Raw genomic sequence first — 24,269 nt, 5'->3', positions numbered from 1 at the left:
GAGGCAAATGCTCTACCACGAGGCCACTGAAGGACAGAACTAGTGCAGGTCAAAGGTAAAAGACGAGATCGGAAAAGAAATCCATAGACAAAGAGTTCACTACAAACTGAACGTTTATTAAATCAGAAAACATATAGCTACAAACATCAACATAATTATGCGAATCACCGAACGACAACAGTAAAAAAACAGCAAAACAATACACGTCATACAGTGCAATCAAAATTAAGCAACGCAAGTTTTAAGCCTTGCCAATGTTTTTCGCACGACAGGTGGGGCACTAACAGTCCACACACATCGTCGGTAGTAAATCGCGAAATGTTCGTTTCCAGCGCGCCTATCGTGCTCGACGTTCTTGATGCCCGAGTGTCGAGCAGCCTCCATGATCACCGAGATGGGCGACGCCAGAAACGTTGCAGGCCGCGATCTTGCGCCACCGCCTTCGGACACTATGCCCAGCCGCCTAGACTGGGTCATGGAACTGGGTCATGGGTCACGGCTACAGCACCTGTGCCAGCTGGCAGGAAGAGTCTGGTGAGGCGCTGTCGCTGGGCGGCGTCAATGTGACGGTCGTGATGGACCCAGCCTGGGCACGAGCCATGGCGTTCCTGTTGGCCATGGGAGCCTTGACAGCGTACGCCTGGACGGGCACCTTGGCTTGCATGGAGCGCCGCAGACTTCGAGAAGCAAGAAGCGCGGGAGCTTCCCTTGAAAAAAAAAAAAATAAAGTCGAAAAATAAAACGCACATACACACAGCTTTGACGTCACAGAACTTTTTTTTTTCAAAATAAAACACATACGCATAAAACATGTAACAAACGTAGAAACCCCCAAGAACCTGGACAAAAGCCCAAGTAATACAGCACATACGAACAGAACGCGTACGCATTACGAATACTAGGTATACTAGGCTTCCTGGAAAACGCGATAGGCATATATGCAGGGCGTATACTTCGTAATTGATCGGGGTGATAGTCAACCGCGTGCCTTGCCAGCCTGCTTTACCGTCTTATGGTGCGGCGGCTCCAAGACGACCGCGGATAGCATCACGGAGTAGTGGATGAAGCCTGCTGAAGCAGCTGCGGAAGCGCAGTGCCTGGTAGTGCTCCGCTGCTGTGCGCCGTCGCAGAAGACGAATGCATTCTTCAAGATGGAGTCGTGGGCACACTTGCTAGCGTACTGGGCTGTCTGGATGAGAAGCATGCGCAACGGCGGTGAGATCGCCGCTACTAGCCTCTGCTCCCGCTGGTACGATAGGTCTGCCGAAGAACTGTCGCTCAGCGGCGTGAATGCAGCGTTCGTCCCGGACCCAGTCGGGGCACGAGCGAAGTCCCTGCAGACCATGGCAGTGTCGACAGCGTAAGCCTGGACGGGAATGGGTTTGGCGTACCGAAGACTTCGCAGAGGATGAAAGCGCAGGCACATGTCCTAAATGCTCACGAAGTGTCCGCGAAACCGTGCACCAAACCAGCGTCGTGTTTGGCGAAGTTGACGCTCGAGGAACGAAGCAATGGCCGCGTACGAGATGAATTGCCACGTCAGCTGGCAGCAGTGGTGGCGCCACTCCGCAGGTTGCGGGGATACGTGAATACGTGCAATGCACAAAATGGATGAAACGCAATGAAGTGTGAACACGATTGATGCAAGCATTATATTTTTTTGTATGCTTTATGTTTGAAATTATATTTTAGTGATAATGGCATTTTCCTGGCTGTCGTCTAAAAAACACAAAAAAATGCAGAACAATTCAGTTAGTTTCGCTTTTAGCTACTTCAGCGCACCTGGTGACTGAAGCAGACAAGACATAGAGACTGCTGCAGGCTGTGGCGGTGGCAGAATTGTCCGAGGCACTGGGAAATGAAGCTGCTTTGTTATCGCAAGCAGTGGTTCGTATCCTGCTCAAGGAAGGAGTTTTATGACCTGGATGCCGTTGCCGTGACAACAATAAGACGTTGGCTCTTCTCCGGCCGCTACGGGAAGAATTGGCGCTGCCGTTTGTATTGGCTGGACTGTGATGTTTATATAACTTTTCTTCCCGTGCAGGCGCTTTCTATTCCCCATCTACTTGCTCCTCCATCTCGTCAGACCCATCAACGGCGGTACGAATTTTCATTAGCCATTCAAGCAGTTTTACACACGGATGTTGCTGGCAATATCATGTTGCCATGCGTATAATATTATAAAAAATATCCTTCTCTTCTGCCTACGAGACCTAAAGAATCAAATTTTAGGTGTGCGACAGATCCGTTCTAGCGTACTTAAAATTAATTATTAAGACACCGTTTTCTCGCCTCTTTTTTCGGTTTCGATTTCGCGCGTTGTATTTTAGAAGCTATATGAGATATAGAAGCGCCGGAAGCCACATGTGTTCATAAAACACTAGCTGGATTTAGAATAGGGACGGCAAATTTTGCAGCCTCCTATTCGCGCTAGGTGCGGCGTGTTTGTGGAGCGTACTCGCGAGAGATTTAGAATATGAGACCAGAAGGTTCTGAATGTAGTTAGCTGCTCCCAGCGTCATTTCGGTTGAAAAGTAAAATGCAGTGTAGTAATTCTCGCAAATATAAATTTATTGTGCTTTTATTTACGTCGTCATCAACAAAAACAGCAAGAAATAACGAACAACAATTTTCGCGCAACTGTGCAATTCAATAGTTTCAAAGTGAACTGTTTTCAAGGATTATTACCAACCTGTTCGAACATCCCGCACTTTCCGACGTCGATCTCCATGGCAACCAAACAACGCGTTCTCACTTGAGACAAGTAGATTTGCTTCGTTCATCATTTATTCGCTGCGAACGCAAGACACAGCGAAGTGGCAACGGCAAATAGCGGCCTCGCTTCGACGGGTGACGCTCATCTTGGCAGCCCCTATCTGGCGAAATAGCTGTCGGCGCTATTTCGCCCGTTGTAGGTTAGCGCAATGCCTCCTGAGGAAGTTCCTGCGGCGTCAGGGGCTAAGCCTCAAGCAGACAACGCACAATATTTTTCTTACTGCCGTTGCAACGAAATGTCATCGCTGAGAGCTCTTCATGAGTTTGCTGCCGTGGTTTGTTTGGCAAATGCCTATCATCAGCGACGCATTGAGGACCGCAGTTGTAACTTATCCAAATGAAATTCTCTGCTGCAGCGTTCCCATTCTTTATTTACTTCAAGTCAGCGTAACATGAAGCCGCAGTCGCACCACTGGACGCGATCTCTGGCCGGCAACAGCTGCAGGAAAAGCGGTTCACCGTTTCGCCCAACATCGAGCGTTGAAGAGTTTGTGGCATCGTGCTGCATGACCGAAAGCATCGTGAGAAGTCTGTGCACACATGCTTATTGCTGCACACGTGCGAATACCAAATGTGGGCTTTACGGTCCTGGCCTGCGAGAGCAAAGATGTAGCGGCCAATGCAATCATTCTGGGAGATCATTTGCAAAATTACAAGAAAGCACTGTAAACAAACGAATGCGGCAGAAAGGGACGCAGCTGTGAATTCAATGTGCACAGGCAACGTAATTTTTCTCGAAAATTCTTGGATCTGCAGTGAGAGACGATTTCCGCCGGCTTCATCCCAGCTGCACATGGCTTCATCTAACGGGATAGCGTTAATGCTGCCGTTGTGCACAAAAAATCCGGCGTCGTAGGCCTTCTGAGCGAAAAATCCTCGGAGAATAAACCAGGTGAGCTTGTGGCGTCTGCACACCCTGCCCACCGGACTGTGAGCAAACTGAGCTCAGTGCCAGGTGGCAGTTAAATTAATGATTGGTGGCTCGTGAAGAGCAGCCTGGGTTGCACAACCCCCAGCGATGGCAGTCTGCCACTGCAGGGCAGTGGTGATCGCTTAACCGCTCCTCACCTGCGCGAGGAGTGGTATGATTACTCCCAGGGAGTGTAAAGCAGAGGATGACCATTTCCACATCGATGGGGATTTATTAACCTATTACGCTATAGTGTCGTGAGCTTTTTACGGAGTTTAAGTGTCCCATCCATTTTTTTGTTAAAAGTGTGCGCGTGTCAATGGCTTCGAGGCCACTTCTCATATCCGCATGTAGCATAAGTGTAGCATGTAGCATAATCCCGCGGAAATTCATTAATTATTAGTTCATTACGTCAGCTAATGAAAAACTAGACTAGATATAGATTCGAGCTTTGCGAGCCGAAGTTGTTGCCTAAGGAGAGTACGAATAGCTGCGAATTTTAGAGTTCGTGGTGTTGCACGGACGAACGTCCTTTTTCTGGGTTGAGGCTGTACTTTCTTCACGAAAAAAAGAACAAAAAGCATTTCCAGACAGTGTGATGCGGTAGGTTATGGCCGTTTGGAGTAAAGCGGGAACTGCAGCGATGACCGCCGTTATGAACTTACCGAAATGTTAAAGGAACTGCATGTTTCCAGGTGTTATATGGCTATGATATAAAAAGGTACAACTAAAGAAAAAACGGCAGTTGCTAACACTGTGCCATAGTCCGCGGCGTCCTGTATTATTCCCCTCCCCAATTGCAACAGTAAACGAAATCAGCTCTTTAATGTTGGACTGTGCTTACAAACCAGCGGCATCAAAAATCTTTAGCTCCGATAATTGTTTTGTCTGATGGTTAGCTTCTGGCGGCTGCATGGTGTATGCCACTTTTGCTCACCACTGTACAATAATGATCGCCAAAGCACTGTATTCACAGTCAAGAACGACATCCCTGTCCTGGAATAGCACCTTCGGTAGGACTCGGTAACTGTGTCTATGCCTGGCAGTGGTGGCAGGACGAGTCGATTGAGGACCATCTGCATGTGTTCGACCGGGCGACTCGTACAGCACAAGCCGTCGGAGCCCTGAACTGAGGGCCCACCCGCTGTTACAGCAAAGCTCACCCCTTCAATCAGTAAACAGTTTTCCGACTCGAATCGACTCACCTTGGTCTTGTCGCATCGTTTCTCGTCCGCACAGCCTGCGATGCAGGGTGAGTAGTAGGCGAAGTTGCCGCTTCCGCAGACTGGGTCGTACATGACGCTGGTGCAGTTGCAGTGCGCATTGCGGCCACTCTCCAGATCGGCAAAGGTGCACGAGCCGCGCCATAGGGGTCAGTTCTCGCACTCCGATGGCGCGGAAAAGGTACAGTACATGTGCGCGCGGTGAGTGACTCTCCTCGTTAAGTTTAATTCGACACCGTTTCAGGGATATATCGATCTTGGGTTACTAACCTCTTCTGGCCTGAATTTAAGTGCAGGGTCCCAAAGATTTCATGAGCTCAGATAAAACTTTTTTAAGGCCGGTAGCTCATCGGCCTATGCAGACCTTTCTGACGCGGTCATCGCCATAGTGCTCGCGAGACTACTATGTGCTCGCATGTTTCGGGAAGGAAGCAGCATTGAAGCGTACTAATGAAGTACTTGATCGGGAAGTTTTACTGAAGCACGAAGCAGCAAAGCGAACGCGAAGGCGATGCCTTAGGTTGAAAATATCTATTGCCCCTTGTGACTCTTGACCACAGCAGGTGAGCACGGAAGTTTTCAGTTACCGCACAGCTCGGGCTTATTGAAGACACGGTTTGGCCCGGAGAAAAACGCTTTAAAAGCGCTCCCCTTAAAGCAAAAAAGCAAATTCCAACTCCATCTACTCGTTAGCCTATTGAGCAAACGGCAAGAAATTTTCCATTAGCGACTTTTAGCACAGGGAAGAAGTACTAGCATGGACTTATATCAGATTACCGGATTCTTGCTACGCGCGCGCAGTGGCAGGTATGTGGCCAGTTGAGGCGCACCTAGCCGCAACTTCTCGCCTATTTCTGGATGCTCCGTTAACGCAGTCATTACGGGTCACCTGACATCATCGTCATGGTTGATCCGTTTTTAGTAGTCGCGTTAGCGTGTTCTCTCCCTCCCTCTTTTTCGTGTTCGCCTGTTCTCATGTTCAACCGAACGGTAAGTGGCAACATTTGCACTCGGACGAATTGTAATTTGCCCTCCCCAGTATTATTGGTACGTAATGGCTGCGTTTTTAAGGCTTTAAGATTCTAAGCTGGCATAACGAGTGAAAAAGAACTCAACCCCTATATTTTTATCAATGCGTTAGGACCGTAATCTGGGAAAAATATGTCGTCGGTCATAATTCCCAGGATCTGAAGTGACGTCACCATACCGGAAGCGACAGCTATACGTTTAGATGTATCTGCTTTGCGTCCTTATGGCCAACTCTGGACACCTTCAGGGAAATATCTAACCAGCAGTATATATGACACGAAGAGATGTGTGGTTGCGTGTGTACAGACGTGTTCACGGACACCTATAGGTCTCCGCAAACACAACCATGGAAGAATGACACAGAACACTATGTAAAGGCGTCAACAGCTTATAATGTTATTGCGCCGCCAACACATAAGGTAAATGAGTGCCCCTATGAATTTTTTAAATTTTCATTTCGTTCTACGCTTCGTCACGCTAGTCCTAACATGCGTTTGTGTGAGAAGCTTCCGCGTTCATTTCAAACAAACATGTGCCCAAGTTTGATACATGTGGCGTGTCTAAGCCCCTAACTGCCTACCATAGCACATATACGCAGGAAAATACGAGGGAAAATATGTAATATCGAGACCTACACAGTACGTCCCGAAGCAGTTATCTTCAACGCAATATCGATATATTCTAAGGTGCGCGAATTATATTGTGTAACGCTGTCTAAACAACAACAGCTGCAAAACTAACCACGTGGTGACTAATAAGACTGGCATAACCAGCATGTCGCACCACGCCAAGCACAAGAAATGCATAGCCGGACAGGCTGAGCTGCATATGCATGCTCTTGCACCCGGCGGGCTAGTGCGGTTGGCGAGCGCGCTCTGGTTGTTGTCGCAGGAGTGCATGAAGACGAACAGCGTGAACCAGGGCACGAACGAGAGGATGACGCAGTAGCACATGATGGTCGGCGACTTGACGTTCAGCTTCTTGGTGGTGACATAGCCGCCCAGCAGAGTGCCGCCGCAGGCGCTGGGCACGGCGCCTGCATGGGGTGGGGGCGCCAAATGCGCAGGCGAGAATGCAGCGATTACCGATTCGGTAGTGCCCTGAAGGAGCTCTGGCTGCATCATCCCATCCACACACTCTAAGCCACACAGACCTAAATGTATTTAGTCTCTTGGGGAGTATCGCTGCGCTCTCATCGACATCAGTTTCTCTGAGGGAACGATGCTGATGTCTCGTAAAAACGCAGCAGATACAGTCCCCAAAGGACCAGTGACTGCACTCCTTTTGGGTTTTATGGACGCCCCCAGTGCATCACTCCCTAACGGCATAGCGGTTATCAGATAGTTCCCCCTCGGACTTCGTCTGGAGGGCTGCGTGCTCCGGCTTGTCCCAATTTCATGACTGGCAGTGCACGTTTGGTACTATTTGTTTCTTTTGATTGACACTGTAATACGTCGCTTTCATAGCAGTCTTTATTATATACATACTCTCGCATTACGCGACAAGAGGTCCACATTCACTGTTTTTTCGTTCACAATCGCAGTACTTCTTCCAATGTGCCTAAAGAGGGCGCTTCAAGTACCATTTTATCGTTCGGTGCAAATTTGTTGAATATTCCGAATTTTTCGAATAGCGAATATAATATCCTCCTACCCGCTGAAAATCATACATTACAGGCGAACAAATATTGTAAGCGAATTGAATATGCCTTCGAATTATCGGATAGTTTTCGATTAATTGGCCACGAAGACCGAATAAGGCGCGCCGTAGATTTCTTCCATGACTGTTTCGAAATTAGGGCCCCCACAGAGCACGCTGCCGCGATCGGTATGCGCGGGATGGAGGTTTCAGCGCCGCGATGCGTTCCATTCGTGTGGCGGCGGTCACAATGCTTATACATAGCCTCCAATGCTGGTAAGTGCGGCGGTGCCCAAGTAGGTTTATCGAACTCTGCCTTGATGCTCGATGTCACAAGCCATGACCCTTACGTAGCTCTTGCTCCTCCCATCTACTGAGACGTGACGCTAGTTTATTCGCTGTCGTGACCAGTAGCGAGAGGTAATTTTTTTTCCCGTATCATATGTCTGTGTCGCGTAGATCAAGTGGAGGTGAGGGCTGCGTCTTTTGAAGCGAAAAGCTTCATTGCGCGAGTCTGAGCCGAGCTTCGCGTGAGCCGAACTGGTGAGTTATGCGCATGCGCGAAACCGAGTGACGTCACGTACCGCGCAGGTGGTCCCTCCTAGCCCCTGCCGCAGCCGACGCCGCCGCCGACTCTGTCGCCTGACCTTTCGGTGCAGCCGCGCGCTACAGCACATGTGCGTCATGTGCGTGCGCAAGGAGGCTATATAATGCGCTTGCCAGAGAATAGGCGTGCGCACTCGACATGGAAAGGGAGTGCGGCTGCTGCTGGACTACGCAGAAAAGCTGAAAAACTAAATTCGTCCGTTCCAGAAGTACTCGCTTGGGAGCTGGCTGCACAACAGCGAAAAAATGATGAGGCCAAAGCTAAACGTGCAGCCGAAACGCCTGAACAACGGGAAATACACCTTGCTAAACGACGTCGGAGAGAAGCCTAAAAGCGTGTCTTGGCCGCATCTTCAGCCAGCAGCAGCCAATTAAGCGAGTGGGGAAGAGGAAACAAGAGAGTCAGAAGTAGAAAATCCCGAGACTCGCCGTTACAACGACCACGTGGAACGACTCAGTGAAAGTGGAAGTGCGACTCATTCGGCCTATAATAGATAAACAATGTATACAATACCAGCTAAGCTATGAAGCATAACCATGACGTCAAACCATTGCAAGCATAACTGAAGCTCTTCGCTTGTATATCCAGGCTTAACCAGAGCTAAGCCACTGCCTATTTTTTTACAGCTGTAGCTATAACTCCATAAGTTTTAGCGCCGTATACCGCAGCGCAGCGCAGGTCAAATGACGCTTGGACGCAGAAACTCCTCTGTTGAATGCAGGGACCCAACTTCCACTTTTTTCTCACTTAAAACAAAAACAATGTTCCTACTAAACTTCCAGAAATAAGTGCCATCGAATTGTATAGTGTGGCTTACTGTTTTTAATATTTTGATTGTTTTTACTAGGAAAACCTCACCCTGCAATTGATGGTTAATGTACATCGAAGAGCAAATTTTCTCAACTATAGCAATTCTTCTTATACGGCTTAAGTTTCCGATCTCTAAGGATTTTTAACGGCTTCTTTGCCTTTAAGGCAATTTAGAAAAATATTTGTAGTGACTGTGAGAACATCAGATTTGATAAGAAATTTCACAATCCCTTATTTCTGTAGAATGTTCGCATTTTTCGTAAAGGAAATAAAACAAATTCATTTCAATGGACTGTATATAAAAGCGCCAAGTCGTTCATTTACACACAATGTTTCATAGTCCTGCGTGAAACGTTCCAATTTTTTACTCATTTCTTTTTCTACGACTAGGTTTTGCTAACGATTGAAAAGTTAAAATGACCCTGACATGATTTTGATAGTCATATTCAGAGGCGTGGAATACCAGGCGGGGGGGGGGGGGGGGGGGGGGGGGGTGCCTCGAGCACCCGCGGGGCTGTGACTCCCCGAATATTGAGCGATGGGGTCAGGGAGCGGCAAGACTTCTTTCGTACGATTTTGGAGAAATTGACTGAACTACAGTTGCCTAAAAGTCGGAAGAACAGCAGTGTTTCTTACAGAAGGAGAGGTTAAAATCTGTTTAATTTTTTTTAGTTTTAGCTTTTTGTATAAATTTTATTACTGCCCAGTGGTTGCTACAAGGAGTTTGCAATGAGTTTTACTTGAATTGCTAGCTTGTTGTGGCAATGTTTGTGCTTCCCCGTGTAGGCTCACTTCGACTAAGGACATTATGCATGTCTAGCAAGAGTTTACGTGTTCTTACTTTCTTTTGTTATCTTAAAAACCATGGGGTCTTTCTTATTAGCATATTTGCTCGACTAGAGACAAATAAAACTGGTTAACATATATAAGCTGTCTGCCTGTGTATATGTCGTGTCGTGGAGCACTGCACAGGGCCCTGAGGAAACGGAGAGAACGGGTGATGATTGCACCCCCCCCCCCCCCCCCCAACCGCCCCCCAAACTTGGTCCTTATGAGTATTCGAGTCCAATTTAAAAGCTCTGCATGGGCCCCATAATTGACAAATTTGTAGAAAAGTCACTGCTAACAGTAGCTCGCAAAAAAATTAGGGCGACACCTCACCGCTCGTCACCGTGGCATCACCGGGGTAGGCGACGGTAGGTGACACCACCACTCTTTAGCCGCATTTACGGTGACCAACTTGCGCTGACTTCCTGCCCTTGTAGGAGGCGAACATCCTGAATTTTTTGGACATAAAAACAGAACGAGCTATTCCTTCCTCGCGCCTCACAAACCGATATAGTGCTACTTATAGGTATATTCGGCTGTCGTGCCGTGATTCACTTTCGTGCGGGGATCCAGAATGTTGACAATAATGAGTTTGGGCGAAGACGCCGATAGAGCACCAAATAGCGCAATCCAGGTTTAGCCTGAACAAAAAGTAATAAATCTACTTCTGATTCATGCTTTGTCCGCTTTATGTTAGTCTTTGGCAATTAATAATATTATTATTATTATTATTATTATTATTATTATTATTATTGTGAGCCCTACGAGTGCCGGAGATCTAACATGAAGCGGACACATTTATCACTCTGATAATGCCGCCAACCCCCCTGCCTGAAGAGAGACCACTATGTCAAAGAGCGCATTACAACACGATAGCGCTCTGAGTGAAATGGGCAAAATCAGGAGTACGCATATTCTTGTAGATCAGCATCTTTTCGGCGTCAGAAGAGGTCTCTGAGCAATGCGCCGCAAACGTACCTAAGAGGCCGGAGGCCTGTGAAGAGGATATGCCGAACATGGCGATGAAGATCTTCGTCGCAAATCCAGTCAGCCCTGACGCCAGCATGGCTGAAACGAAGACGTGAGGAAATCAGATTTTTAACTAAAAGGGACGCAAGTTTTTAGGTTTTAAAAAGTTCTGCAGCGTCAAAGAATGTATCGCCGTAGAGTAAAGCGCACTATAGTCGGATACAACTTAAGTCTGCAGTGAAGCTCCACCCACATTCAGGGCCTCGTACAGAATTCCTCCGCGACAAAAAAGTTGTCCACTGTTAAAAATTTTTGTTACCTAAACAAGAAGCCAATCACAGCAAAAACAATTTATAAGCTCTAAAATTGTGATAAATGGCTCGCTTAATAAAGTCAAACATGAAAAAGATGATTTCGTTTACTGTTGTGGCTGGCTAGTGGAGTAATATATACAACACGCCATGGGCCGTGGGCCAGCGTTAACAACAGCTGTTGTTTTAAGTTCTTTCAGAATGCAGAATACTTATCCCTGCACAAGTCCACAGTAGGTGGCGGACGTGTGCAAAGACAAAGGCTTCAGGAACACAGACCTACACATCCTGGGGTCAGCCGCAGGGAACCCGTCGTGGGTATCTTATGGGCGGCTCCTGTTCAAACTGCTCACTTGGGAACCACGGAGGCTCAAAATCGTCAGTTGTACATAATGAGATCTCTCTTGTACAAGCGAGTAGCTACTAATGCATTACTTATACGAACTATGGGCGCCCGCGAATTAGAAATGACTGCCGATGACTTTCCTGAAACCAGGGGACAGATTGTCAAGCTTGTTTGAACGTAGGCTTCTCAATCGACGGTTACTCTTTTCTGAGGGTGAGTGCTGTCAAGTGGACTCACTTTCGGCAGCCGCCGCAAGTGTCAGGCAGACGAAGGTGGGATTGCAGACTAGTCTTCGGACGTGGTTAACGAAGCTTCGCTCTGCGACCTCCGGAGTTTGGCCGGAGCCCGCGTTCGTCTGCGGGCTGTGCACATCCTTTGGCTCCGGCGCCTCCTGCTGTGGGCTCGGTGCGTCCTTCTGCTCCTTCGCATCGTCCCCCGCTTCCGGTGCCTCTGCAGCCTTCAGTTCCTGTGCATCGGGAGTGCCCCGGGATTGCTTCGTCTGCTGCTTCTGCTTCTGTTTCTGGGCCACTTCTACCGCCTTCAGCTTGGCTGCTGCGAGAGAAACACGAACGCTCATCGCGTGGGCCTTCACCTTACACCTAATTTCTACCAACGGCAGTTCACCACTGCGGCTCTGAGTGAGGATGCTGGCGGTAGCGTTAAAAGTTCGAGTGATGTCTCTCCGTTAAGAGGTGAACTAAGCTAACAAGGGAGCGCCTTGTGAAGAGCTATGCTTCCAGAAGAATGCTGCGGGCACTGTGAGATACTATCCCGTCAGTCATTCCTCCTTTCCTGCATAGGTGTCATCACTATGATTTTCTAGATATGTGCGACTTCTAAACAATTTTTAATTTTTAGGTTTCGATTACTAGGAGTTAAGCTTTCGGTATGGCGTGACAATAGCTTGAGCAGCATGAGCGCGAAATTCCTCGTGTCTTTTGTAAAAGAAACAGCAGGAAACAGTGTCGCTTCGCTACGTACTGCTCCTAAATGTACGGTGCCTGAATTCTAGTCAATTGTCGAACACTACACGCATTTGGTCAATATCAAACTCAAAGACCCATGGAGCGAGACAGAGTTTCGAGAGCGGTTAAATTGCTGCCGTCAACATAAGAAAATTCTTCTCTTTTGATCCACAGACCAGGTTGAGGCTTGACAAGCAAGCGACCATGCGATGACAGTCTACGGGAATGCCTCAAGCAACAGTATGGTTTATGGTTTATGGGGGTTTAACGTCCCAGAGCGACTCAGGCTATGAGAGACGCCGTAGTGAAGGGCCCCGGAAATTTCGATCACTTGGGGTTCTTTAACATGCACTGACATCGCACAGTACACGGGCCTCTAGAATTTCGCCTCCATCGAAAGTCGACCGCCGCAGCCGGGATCGAATTTCGATGGAGGCGAATAAGGTCTTGCCCGTCACGATCTTGTGAGCCATGTTTTTCTGGTGCGCGAATTCTATCAAATAGCATAGACACAAAAGCCAGAGAATTAATCTAAGCATTTGTTATTGCAAAGAAAGGAAGCATGTTCATCAGCGACACGTCCATATCTTTGTATAAGGCAGAGAACAATTTTTTCACTCGTTCGCTATCATATCAACTTTGAAGATGATAGCATTTCTTGCGTGTACGATGGTATATATTTGTCCGTGTTGCCTTCAAATAAATCAGTTGCGTGTGGCGCTGCGTCCCGTCTTTCTGCCTTGGGCTGTGTCTCTATTTCGCGCCTGTGGCCAAAGATGTATAGGTACCAACTTGCCCAGCAAGACGTTCTTTTTAGAGTCCTATTTTCATTTCATTTATTTTTGTATCGTTTCGTTTCTGTTAGTCGCTACAAGACCACGCGAGCTTGTAGTTACCCATGTAGACGGATGCGCTGCCGGTGGGCACATTCTGGTCCAGGTAAGTCACGCCCACAGTGAAGAACGGCGACGAGCCAACACCGTGCATCGCATGGCTTAGCTGCGTGAGAACAAGGCAATCACAAAAAATTCAGGGGCTGTGGTGGGCCACGTTTTGATGGAACCAGATTGTAAGGAAATCGGATGTGCCGTGTTACGTCATGCCAGAGAATTCCAGCGCAAGTGAGAGAACCCCTCATATAGTCGATATTTTTTCGGAGTGCTTCACTCTTCGGCGTAACAATTTATTTTATTTATTTGAAAATACTGGGTACCCGTTCAGGGCTATAGCAGGAGGGGATTGCATGCGAATACAATACAGAAAGAAATTTAGCGCACCGAGAGCTGTTGGAATGTCTGCCGACTGATCGGAAGCACCTGAATGTTCCTCTATAATGCGCCGCTTCGCGGGCAAAAGGAACGAAAATTCTGCCGCCCGTTTTCCTTATGTCGCTCATTTTAGGTCGGGCGCTCTGTCCCTCTATGGGCAGAGCTGACACGAAGGCACCGATTTGCGAAAGCGGATAATCTAGCTGGCATTGAAACCAAAGGAGGTGTCGGGTTCCTGAACCGCCAAGCATTTTTAAAATTGGGAATGACCTAAAAGGGTGATATTCTGCGTATTTTAATTAATTCCCCTCAATAATCCAAAATTGTGAAAAGCATTTTTGCTCCAGCATATGCCTGGTGTTCACTTTAAAAAGGAGATGGAGTATTTCGCTAACTCAGGCGCAGTGCGTCCAACGGCGCTCAAAGCACTTAATTAGAATATGAACGCGGCAGTTTGCTGAGTCCAAATGACACCGACTCAACATGCAGACCGCGGCTGCAACCCCTCAAAGGTTTACCAAGCTCTGATAGACACAGGATGAGTTTGGGCAACCACGGTGCGCGCCACGAACTGTTCATTGCACTAGTAAACTTTTTAAAATTTATTCAAACATTTTTCTTAAAGCGAGCAGCAAACGTGTCTTGTGCTAATTGCCACCGACGAGCTTCGAGGGAACCTCGCTGTCGAGTTAGAAGCTGCTCAGGCATAACAAAACACCTGCCGCCGGATCATGCGAATTGTCGCGAGAAAAACTGCGACTTATATGCATTCGGCAAGACCAGGTCTCTACTCCGAGCAACTTCAAAAGCTCGTACATGTGTCAACGCTACAAACAAGACAAACAGGGATAGAGATCAACGAAGTAGCAGGTAATAGAGGAACGGCGAAAGAACTGGCAAGACGACGCACTACAGACGTTTACGCAAAAACAACGTCACAGCTGTCGTCACGTGACTGGATTGAGAGGAGCCGCAGTAAAACTCTTCAAACTGAGGAGAACTTTTAAGGAGGCACTTGAAAGGAAAATGCATATCAGTGTTGCTAGAAGTGAGCAGTGCATCCGTGGTAACTCATCGCGGTAATTTGACAATGCAAAATTATATTCGAAGAAACTTTTCTATGGGTGACTTCATTTTCACCGTCGAACTCAACGCTGCGGACGGCACGGACACATCAAGAACTGGCTGCGCAGGCATTATGCCACCTGCAGAACACTGCACGCAGGATAAAAACCCTCAACCGCCGTTTAGAGAGCGGACGAATGCGTATCGCGAAGTTTTATCAAATTTGGAATAACCATACCGGCCGCAATCTTCACGCTGGCGTTGTAAAGCCCCTTAAGACATAACGTCCAGACATTAAGCCTTAATTATCAACACGCAACCGCTCCCAAGAACATGCTTATACTTAAAAGACGTGCACCGCCTTCATGACCAGTCATCAGCTCCCAGCAGTGCTTCTAGACGTTACCGCAGAAGATATAGGAAAACTACGAACGGTGTCAGTGAGTGAATGGCACGCCACTGCACTCCACTCCCGGGTTGGCGGAGCGCTTACCATGAAGAAGTATTTGAAGGTGTTGGCGTTGGTGGCCCTGCCGAAGAGGGAGCACTTCCCGGGGCCGCGTTCGGGGCAGACGTTGGCGGTGCGGTTCTCCAGCGCCAGGTACTGCGGCGCAATGAAGTCGGGCGAAGCGAATATCATGGCGCCGACAAGCGTAACGAGGGTGCCAATGCCTGGTATGACCGGCCTGTGGCCCACGCCATCATGGTAGCTCCCCGACGTCACCATGATGCACGACGCCACGTTGAACATGCTCTGGATCACCTGCACGCCGTCCACCACCACCGCTCCCTTCACAGGTCGAGACGATGCGAGCACACGCCAAAACGGCCGGCTCCTGGCATGAACTGTATACATCGCTACGATCGCTTATCAACTGCATAGGTTGCGTGCTAGGATATGTCCAGTACCGGCGCTGCTTGCTGGCTTCTACCCAGGTTAACACGAAGGAAATTTACTCGAAATTCGTGCGTACACCAGCTCTCCGTTTGTGTACGCTGTTTGTGTGGCTGTTTCGAAAGCAGCCGCCGATGAGGTTTGAGACATTCAGGCTGTTCTTCCAGAGCAGGGTGCAGAAGAGATAACGCATTGAATGCTGACGATAGTGCTTTTTTGCCATACATTGAGGTGCCGTCCAGATCATGGGCTTTAACAAGTTTTTCTGGAAAACGCATTGGCTATGGAAGCCATTTTCTTGGGTGTCTCAACAAAATTTGGTGTTAGCTATTTAATTTTGTATTGGAGGGAAAGCATGAGCGCTTAGAACCTGTAATATAGGCCATAATGAATGTGGTTGCAAAGAACATGCAGGTCCTTTTCACATAGCACCGGGCGAAACCATTTTTTAGATAAACTGGTATACTTAGAGAACCATTTTGTAACTTTGACATGAAGTGCGAATAAGCAGCTGTTCTAAAGTTAAAGAGTGAGTGAAAGGGGGGCTTGCCCCGACTTCGATGCCGAGCAGCTGGAAGCGCTTCTCGATGGTAGGCGTCACCACGGAGACGAGCCCGTTGACGGCGAAGCCCTGCGTCATGCCCAGAATGCACAGGAAAAAGAGGTAGCACCGAGGCGTGCGGTAGCTCTGCAGGAACGAAGGGTAGACGCCCAGCAGGCCGCAGTTCACTTCGTCGACCTTGAAGCCAGAGGCCCCTTCGGCACGCTTCAGGTCCGAGCCCTGCACCAGCTGCGGCACCGACATGCCGAACGACGAGACTGAGAACTCTGCGGACCCCTGTTTGTCGCCGGACAACATGGCTGGGTGGTGCACCTTTGCGGTGAAACTGCACAGCGCGCGCGGGCACTTCGTGAGATCTCGCCGCTGCTCCGATGACGCGGAAAAGACTGCTTTTTCCCCCGTACGTGGGCTTACAAGACATGAACACCTGTGAGCAAGCTTCTGAGAAATACGCTTGCTTAGTTCTTAATACCTGGCTGAAGGTGAAGCCTTCGTGCTATAGGGAAACTACGCCGCTGTGGACACGCCGAAAGCAACGTCCAGTAATATTCACGTCGGGGAGACAGCGAGAAGAAAGGGCCAGGGGCGACGATGGCGGCTGAAACGGTCCCTGGAACTGACGCGTGCAGCGCTAGCCGTTCGGATTTCTTCTTCCTTTGTTCTTTCTTTTCGTCTACCGAGACCTGGATAATAATTAGGTGTCGGTATATTCCAAGGCTACATGTATCATTATTTAAATGTGCGTGGGGTGGTATTTTTTTGCTCGTAAATTCTCGCAAACTTTTGAGCCTCACATGAAAAGAAATTATGTGACGATCAGACATCTGGGGCCGTATTACGGAACTGTCGAACTGCAAAGTTGTCAATAACTTGTCAAAAACGGGTCATTTAGCCTCGCTCCTATTGGTCGGTCGTGACCGGCGGCCATATTGCTTTTTTGCGTCATGGGTGATTGCGAATTACGTCGCATAAGTGGCAGAAGTGGTGACGTTTACACACCTAACTATGCAGGCGCAAACTGACAGTTTTTTTGTGACAGCCTCGAGGCGGTCAATTTGACCGTTGCGTTTGTGACAGAAAATTGTGGCCGTGTACGCGGCGATACGAGGCGGCTGCGCCGGCGCGAACAACGGCGAAGGAGAGCGCACGAAGACACGCCATGTTTGACTTACCGGACAAGCTGTTTCGGCCCCTTTTCACGACTGGAGAAGCAGGCTGTGGAGCGGCTGTGCGACGAAGTCGCCGATGAACTGGGAGGTTGGCTTGCGAGCGCGCTGTCGGTGCGGTGGCAGGTGCTGTATGCACTGCGTTCTTTTGCCACGGGCGGCTTTCAACCTGCCGTTGGTAACGAGGCGCACGTCGGCATTGCACAACCAATGGTAAGCAAATGCGTGCGGCAGGTGTTGGAGGCAATCTGCAAAGTTAGCGCGCAGAAGGGGTGGGCTCCCGCGGTCACCTCTGCGCCACAACACATATAAATAAAACACGCTTATGCTGATAAAACACTTCATTTTTTCCCAGCAAATCGCACTTAGTGTCTTCTTCTGTTTCCCAAGGGAAAAGAAACAGACAATCACACATCACATGCGGCAACACCTCACCTTTTGGCATTTTTGTGATCGATCGAAAGAGCAGAACAACACAGACTTCAACAAGTTGTCTTCGTCGATTTCGTTCCATGCGCTCCTTGCAAGTTCGCTCAGCAGGCACGTAGCCTCCTTCACTGCATTCGTTCAATTTTTTCTGCGCAATTAGGTCAACCGCACAGTAGCCTGATCTCAGAGGCCGCGTAAAAAAAACAATAACACGGCGTGGAATCGGCTGCTTTCGTGCAAAGCGACTTGACGCTTTACCGCTGTCAGCACTTCCCCGCGGCAGCAAAAGTTACCCACCAGCAAATTTAATAGCACAATTTCGAACGCTTTTTGTTTTGATTAATATTTTCGAACTTTAAACACAATGTTTTGGCAAAATAAAATAATTATTTACATTGCCGCATATTTCACAATTCTTTTTACAAAAATTTAGCAGACGGCCCCTCGCTGCGCAAATAAATGCTCTCGGGGCGCCGCCCTGCTGTAACTGCCTGATTCCTCGTTGCGTCAAGCGGCGGCGTCTCATCATTTCGTCATTTTGACGTCACTGTCAATAACTTCTGACAGAATTTGTCAGAGCTCCATAATACGGCCCCTGATGCGACAATTCTGAGAAAGCAGTTGGGTTGAGCCTCGGTGATTACTTTGGCGCTTTTACTCTTTTGAATGTTTTTGCTCTAAGCCGAGGCAATTCTCCTCCCCCTCACCCCTCACTCAACCAAAGGCAAGTTACAGTAATCTGGAGGCAGCTAACTTTGGGAATGGAGGTGCGAAGAGGGATTCCACTATTGCTCATTTTGATCGCACAAAACAATTAGCGGAGTTACCTCGACCAAGTACGCCTATACGATCGCAATCAGACTCCGGTCATGGGCTCGTTTCCCTGGCAGTCTTGCGACAGATGGGGCATCTTAGCATAAGACTAATCCGATGCGTGCAATGAGGACATGCTTAAAAAATTACAGCTTCATTTCAGTCATGCGGACCTTCCACTTACCCGAAATGCAGCTCTCTCGTGTTTTAGATTTGCACGGTGGTCATGGCGCACATTGCCAGGCGGTGTACAAGTACTGAGGAGTGCAAGGGCTCAGTGAGTTCCACTGTGCTATTGTATGCGCCTGAGCTCACTTGCTCCACCTTAAATACATGCAAATAGGAGCAAAATTTCTTTTAAGTGCTCATGTACGACAACAGGTGCTTTATGCGCCTGTCTGGAACAGCCCAACGAACACTTCTCTGACCCAAATGTATAAGCAGTAAGACCGGGCAGAAGACTCGCAGGCAGAGCTGATAACAAATGCTTACGATTTAAGCACTTCACTCACAAGCAGACTAGAGTTGAGCAAGGAGGAAAACTAGAAAAAAGCGATGGGGTTTTAACGTAGCTAAACAGAGTAGGCCTGCGAACGCCTGAGTTTAGCCTGGTTGGCTCATGGTTTTACTTTGCTGAGTTGTCGGCACGTCTGACGACGATATTGCACTCAGGTTAAACTCTGACAGAGGTTAAGCTGATATGATCGGTGCGCAGGCGGCAGTCGGCCAATGACGCTATGGTACCATGGCGTCATCACTCACGTCCGAGTGAAGATCGAAGTAGTACCGCGTGCTGCTCTGCTGCTTTGTGGTGCATCTCGGGCATTTTAAGTTTTCGCGTTTATTGCTTTTTAGGTCTGTTCACGCTCCATTTGAGGCATTAGATTGACTTCTACAGCAAAGCACCTCACCGAGTGAGTTAGCTTTCGCCGTTTAACCTGCAGAGTTTTATACGCAGCAGCAATAGTGCAACTGCCAGCATTCCCCAGCCGTCATTCAGCGCATGTGGACAACACTGAAGCTGCTACGCCACCAATAAGAGGCAAGCGTTCACCGTATCCCGCTGAAAATAAACGCTAACACACATAGACGGAGTACTCTTTCCGGCGAATAAAATGTTTTAGTGTCTATCTACTCATACAATACGGGCCATTCGTTGCGGATGCGGCGTCCTCGACTGGTTCAATGAACTATTTTAAGGTAGGCGAGTGCTTGATATGCTTGGTAGGTATGTCTTTATAGCCTTTTTCGCATTCCAACGGGAAATGGGTAATTGAGATTATTCCTCCGAATCAACTTTGCGTCGTTAGTCTGCGCACCACTCTGCTGCGCTTTCGTTTAGAAAAGCTAAGCTATGCGCGGAATCTGCAAAAAGCCTTTGGAGGCAAGCGCCCCACGAAATCTCCCGCTTCAAGGTGCCCGTGGACGGAGCCGCGCAAGGCGCATCCCGGGGATCGCCTTCTGCCTTCCCTATTTCATTGGCCGGCAGGCTACCAGTCTCGACGTGCTCTGCCAACTCCTGTCTGCTCGAAAGTGCCCTTGCACAGATACGCTGTAAAACGAAATCCTTGGTCAGTTACGAGCTAGAAATGAAGGGGTCCACGAAGACAATGCCGGTGGCTTTGGCGACAAGTTTCATGTTTTAATGCTACAGAGTTAAATCGGCCAGCTTTCCGCGTGGGCAAAGAAGCACATGGTGCTACGCACGAACGTCGCCAATCTTGAGGTGACGCACGACAGCTCTCCAGCAGTCCGTGTTGAGTTCGTCCAACTGCGTGGCTTGAGCGGGTCGGCAGACCAGAGTGCGCTGGATGATGCCAGTGAGGATGAGGTAGTGGTCTTGCAAGAAGTGCTCAGCCGCGGTCAGGTCCAGCGACACTTCTGGCTCCGTCTTGCCGGTGACCTCCACCAGGCGGGCGAGCAAGCACGACCGTCCCGCGAAGAGCTCGAAGCTTTCGGCACACCGTCGGTCAGCTGGGCGCCGCAGGACGAAGTCGACCGCGCGGTTCAGGGCGGCCCGGTTCCTCCGCAGCGCCTCGAAAACGACGAGGCTAGAGGGGTCGCAGCAGAGCTTCTCCGTGACGAATTTCAAGTCGACGACGAGCTTGTTCAGCGTCATTCCGCGCGATATCTCCCTAATAAACTGCCTGGGAAAAGTGGTCGAGAACCACAGCGAAATATTTGTGGCTGTGGTGTTGCGAGACAGCATGTAGGAAAATGCGGTCGCCGTGTCCAGTCTGTCAATTTTATCCAGGTGGATGTCAATCTCGGTTATGGCAGTATTGACGGCCAGCGCATGGAAGACATCTCGGACGAAGTCGCCCGCCCCGTCGTCCGCCATGCTGAGCCGTAGGCAGCTGATGGATCGATTGGCTCTCAGCATTTGGCAGAGGGCGGTTCCTCTTTCCAAAGGCTCCCCCAGCACCATTGCACTTAGGGTGCGGACGCGTTTGCTGGGCGTCAGGGCGTCGCAGAGGAGCTTGAGGCCATCCTCCGAGAGCTGACAGATGTCCGGAAGGTGCAGCTCCCCAGGACACACCGAAGGAGTGGCTAGGGCTGACAACAGGCCCGGTAGGTCGGCCTCGGTCCAGGGCAGCTGCACGCGGCCGTAGCACCCGTCATAGCGCAGCTGCTCTGCCAGAGCCAACCTGGAACAGAGCGCGATTTGTGGCCGCTTGCTGTTGAACAACCTGGCTCGATAGCTGCTTACCGCCCTTGTCAAATTTACCGGCGTGGTATCAGCAAATTTGATCTCTTGAAAATATACCTAACACCTGCGTTGAATTTAATTCTCCCTACAGGCACGAAGCGCCAATGGCAGCGCAGTTTTATGGAAGGTCACCTTGACAGTGATGGACTCATGCGCACGCACTACGTGAAAAAAGAAAAACGTGAAAAATGGGGGGGGGGGGCGATGAGAAAAGATGAGATAGATATGAGGTAAGGCAAGTGTGAAGAAGTAGATGAATGATATATTTGAAAAAAAGAATGAAAATCTGCAATTCGTCAGAAAAGGAATTACAATTCCTCGCCGAGCAGCACCGTGGAAGTTCATCCGCACGTCAACTATTGAACAAAGAGTGACAAACGCTTCAAATATCCCCCTTTACAGTCACTTCTTCCTTCCTAAATATGTTTTACTCTATGTTAGAGGGCAGCCGCAGGGTCTACAATGCGCTGGCAAGTGCACACAGCTAACGACGGGAGAAGAGGTGGCACCTTGTCTGAAATTATCATTGAGACAGTTGTGTTTGTCCAGCATTAATCCGATCGCAATTAAATAGGATCCCCAAGGTACTTTCTACGGCGCATGAAACACAAAAATGTTATGTGCCGCTTACTGCAGGTTATCTTGGCCGAACAGCTACTCCCTACCGTCAAACATACATTTTTGCTGGCAAGGAGAAAACGATGTCAACATCACGGTAGAAAGAATAGCAGCCCAAAAAAGTATCTTCCGGAATCTGTAAACTTCGCTTGTCTGAACGGAAAATCTGTCTAAGGCCCTTCTATCAAAGGTCCATCTAGTATCTAGTAATAGCAATTTAATATATCTACTAATGTCTTGTAATATAATTTAAATGTGAGAGCTGTTTGTTTTTTCACATTTTCGCACCAAACAAGATTTTGTTGAGCGAGACATCGACTCGAAATGCCGAATGGTTTCGCAATGACACCGCTGTAGAAAACGCCATGTAAGTGGATCAATCTCAGAAGCGCCAAACCCATACCTTTCTTCTTGGGCAGCCTGGAATCCGGCAAAAACTAGCTTCTTTAATGTCTTGTTTGCGGGCAGGAGCTTACACAACGCTGATATTCCGCTGATCGGTACTTGTTCGCTTGACAACTGGAAGCACTCCAGCGCTGTGTTTTCTGACAGTGCATCCGGCCAGTCTTTCATGCTGGAGGCGTCGATGTCAACGTCCTCTATGTACAGCTCCCGAAGGCACGTGTTCTTTCGCAATGCGGATGCCAAAGCTTGTCCACTTAAGGCGTCCATGGAGCAGCAGCCTGTGAGCCGCAGTTCCTTCAAAGTAGTATTGATCTCAAGAGCGGGAAATAGTGCTCTAGGCGGGATCGTTGAGTCCGGTATAAACAGAGTGAGCTTTGTCAGTGCCGGATTGGTTTTGAGGGCCTCAGCTGTGACAGAGATCTGCTCGTCCATAACCGGGTCGACACTGAGCTCCTTGAGAACCTTCGATGTCTGAACAAGCTGCGCAACCGAATTCATGTCCGGCAGGCCTCGGACGAAGTCAATGAGCGAGGAAATCGCCAACGACTCGCAGTTATTGAGGCAGTCGAGGGCCTTGATGACACTTCGCGGCAGTCGGTTCATATCGGAGATATCGACTGCTTTGATGGAACTTGAGTTACGCCGCAGAAGTGCCTCGATTTCGGCTGCAAACTCGGGTTTGATGGCGCGAGCGTTGATTTTCAGCGTTTCAACACCGATGACGGCGTCAACGTCCCTCAGCACGAGGGCGGCAGACGGGCGCTCTTCGATCTCCAGCCGGCGAATGCTGCGCCAGGCATCACGCGCTGGAAAGGGCCGCAATCGGATAGAGCAGGGCGCTTCTTCCGATATGTCGCCAGTGTGGACGGCGCACGTCACGGCCAGCTCTTCGACGCAGCGGTGGTGCCCGAGGAGCCAGGAGAGTAAAGAGGATGCTTCGCGGGCGGCGGCTGCGGAGTCCCGTTCCGCCTTGCCGCGCGGTATCGACTGCAGGCGAAGACTGCCGGGCTTCGCCTCGACGAGTTCGAACGCGAAGCCGTGCATCACCTTGTTCCACGCCGTGAGGTCGCTGCTGAGCCAGCACCGCTTCTGGGGACCATCCGCGCCGCACGCCCTCTCAAAGTCCAGCTGCCTCTCCCACGCATCGTCCGGGGCTCCAGAGTTAGGCGCCTCGTCCTGCATCTTGCCAGGTGGACCGATCGGTGGCTGCAGGCGTAGCGGGTCCACGTCCTCTTCTTCGAGCAGCGGCGTGGCTTTTAGGCACGAGCTATCATCTGGGCCACTGTTACGGGGCGGGCTGCGTGCGCAAATATAACGCAGAAAATACATACGGAGGAGAAAATGCTTTGCAGATAATACATTCACTAAGCGGGTTTCAGGACTTGTCAAACTGCGTATGCATCTTTTTTCCTCAAACCTGTCCGTTCTCAAAATTTATATTGCTAACGAAAAATAAAGCACTTCTTCACTCGGCACTTTGCGGAATTGAAAATTTCACCCAAACTCAAATTCTACACATGACTACGGGGTCTCACATTTCATCATCAACCATGTCGCTTAAAAATGGGTTCTTTATTCTGAAGCTAAAAGCGCTACTCATCAAATAGTTTTAAATAGTGCATTCGGCAAAGTTATCCCTTGGTGTGACACTTTGAAAATGCCTGTAAATTTTGAAAAAATTTGTATATGAAACTATCTCGCAAAAAAATACCTTTAGAATTCCAGTACGCCTACAACCAAAACATATTAAAAAAGGTGTCTCAATATAGGAACTTGGGGCTTTGGATTATGAATGATCTTTACTGGAATAGACATGTATAATGTGTGGTATAGCTAATGCTAATACGAAAATGTTTTTTCTTTGAAAGGGCCCTTAAACTTTCCACTCTTAGCATTCATCTGCTTGCATACAAGTCCATCGTACTTC

The 24,269-nt window shown here is 49.0% G+C and overlaps 4 protein-coding genes across 5 annotated transcripts in view; 1 reads left to right on the top strand and 3 right to left on the bottom strand.

Moving 5' to 3' along the window:
* LOC144115083 (uncharacterized) overlaps positions 1 to 24,269 on the top strand; it is a 263,914-nt gene that overhangs the window by 20,718 nt on the left and 218,927 nt on the right. The window lies entirely within an intron of this gene.
* Positions 103 to 4,097, bottom strand: LOC144115089 (uncharacterized). Its single transcript, XM_077649241.1, has 2 exons — positions 1,007 to 4,097; positions 103 to 707 (listed from the first exon to the last, which is right to left on the bottom strand). Exons 1-2 carry the CDS (start codon positions 1,424 to 1,426, stop codon positions 474 to 476), a joined length of 654 nt encoding a protein of 217 aa, XP_077505367.1. The 5' UTR covers positions 1,427 to 4,097; the 3' UTR covers positions 103 to 473.
* Positions 6,374 to 15,950, bottom strand: LOC144115078 (solute carrier organic anion transporter family member 4A1-like). The gene is made up of 5 exons (XM_077649219.1): positions 15,238 to 15,950; positions 13,308 to 13,410; positions 11,684 to 11,998; positions 10,799 to 10,888; positions 6,374 to 6,973 (listed from the first exon to the last, which is right to left on the bottom strand). Exons 1-5 carry the CDS (start codon positions 15,598 to 15,600, stop codon positions 6,633 to 6,635), a joined length of 1,212 nt encoding a protein of 403 aa, XP_077505345.1. The 5' UTR covers positions 15,601 to 15,950; the 3' UTR covers positions 6,374 to 6,632.
* On the bottom strand, positions 20,227 to 23,944 carry LOC144097130 (uncharacterized). Its single transcript, XM_077629916.1, has 2 exons — positions 22,341 to 23,944; positions 20,227 to 21,257 (listed from the first exon to the last, which is right to left on the bottom strand). The coding sequence occupies exons 1-2, from the start codon at positions 23,669 to 23,671 to the stop codon at positions 20,309 to 20,311; spliced, it is 2,280 nt and encodes a 759-aa protein (XP_077486042.1). The 5' UTR covers positions 23,672 to 23,944; the 3' UTR covers positions 20,227 to 20,308.

This window comes from Amblyomma americanum, chromosome 1, assembly GCF_052857255.1.
Source record: "Amblyomma americanum isolate KBUSLIRL-KWMA chromosome 1, ASM5285725v1, whole genome shotgun sequence".
Lineage (NCBI taxonomy): Eukaryota > Metazoa > Arthropoda > Arachnida > Ixodida > Ixodidae > Amblyomma > Amblyomma americanum.
This window is presented reverse-complemented; position numbering and strand designations above follow the sequence as displayed.

Coding starts and splice junctions, on each gene's coding strand:
- LOC144097130 (XM_077629916.1), bottom strand. CDS start 23,671: ATGTATTTTCTGCGTTATATTTGCGCACGCAGCCCGCCCCGTAACAGT. Junction 21,258..22,340: donor CAGGCTGCCCAAGAAGAAAG/GTATGGGTTTGG, acceptor GCTCTGTTCCAG/GTTGGCTCTGGCAGAGCAGC.
- LOC144115078 (XM_077649219.1), bottom strand. CDS start 15,600: ATGTATACAGTTCATGCCAGGAGCCGGCCGTTTTGGCGTGTGCTCGCA. Junction 13,411..15,237: donor CCTTCAAATACTTCTTCATG/GTAAGCGCTCCG, acceptor GTTCTCACGCAG/CTAAGCCATGCGATGCACGG. Junction 10,889..11,683: donor ACTTGCGGCGGCTGCCGAAA/GTGAGTCCACTT, acceptor TCTTCGTTTCAG/CCATGCTGGCGTCAGGGCTG.
- LOC144115089 (XM_077649241.1), bottom strand. CDS start 1,426: ATGTGCCTGCGCTTTCATCCTCTGCGAAGTCTTCGGTACGCCAAACCC. Junction 708..1,006: donor AGCCGCCGCACCATAAGACG/GTAAAGCAGGCT, acceptor TTTTTTTTCAAG/GGAAGCTCCCGCGCTTCTTG.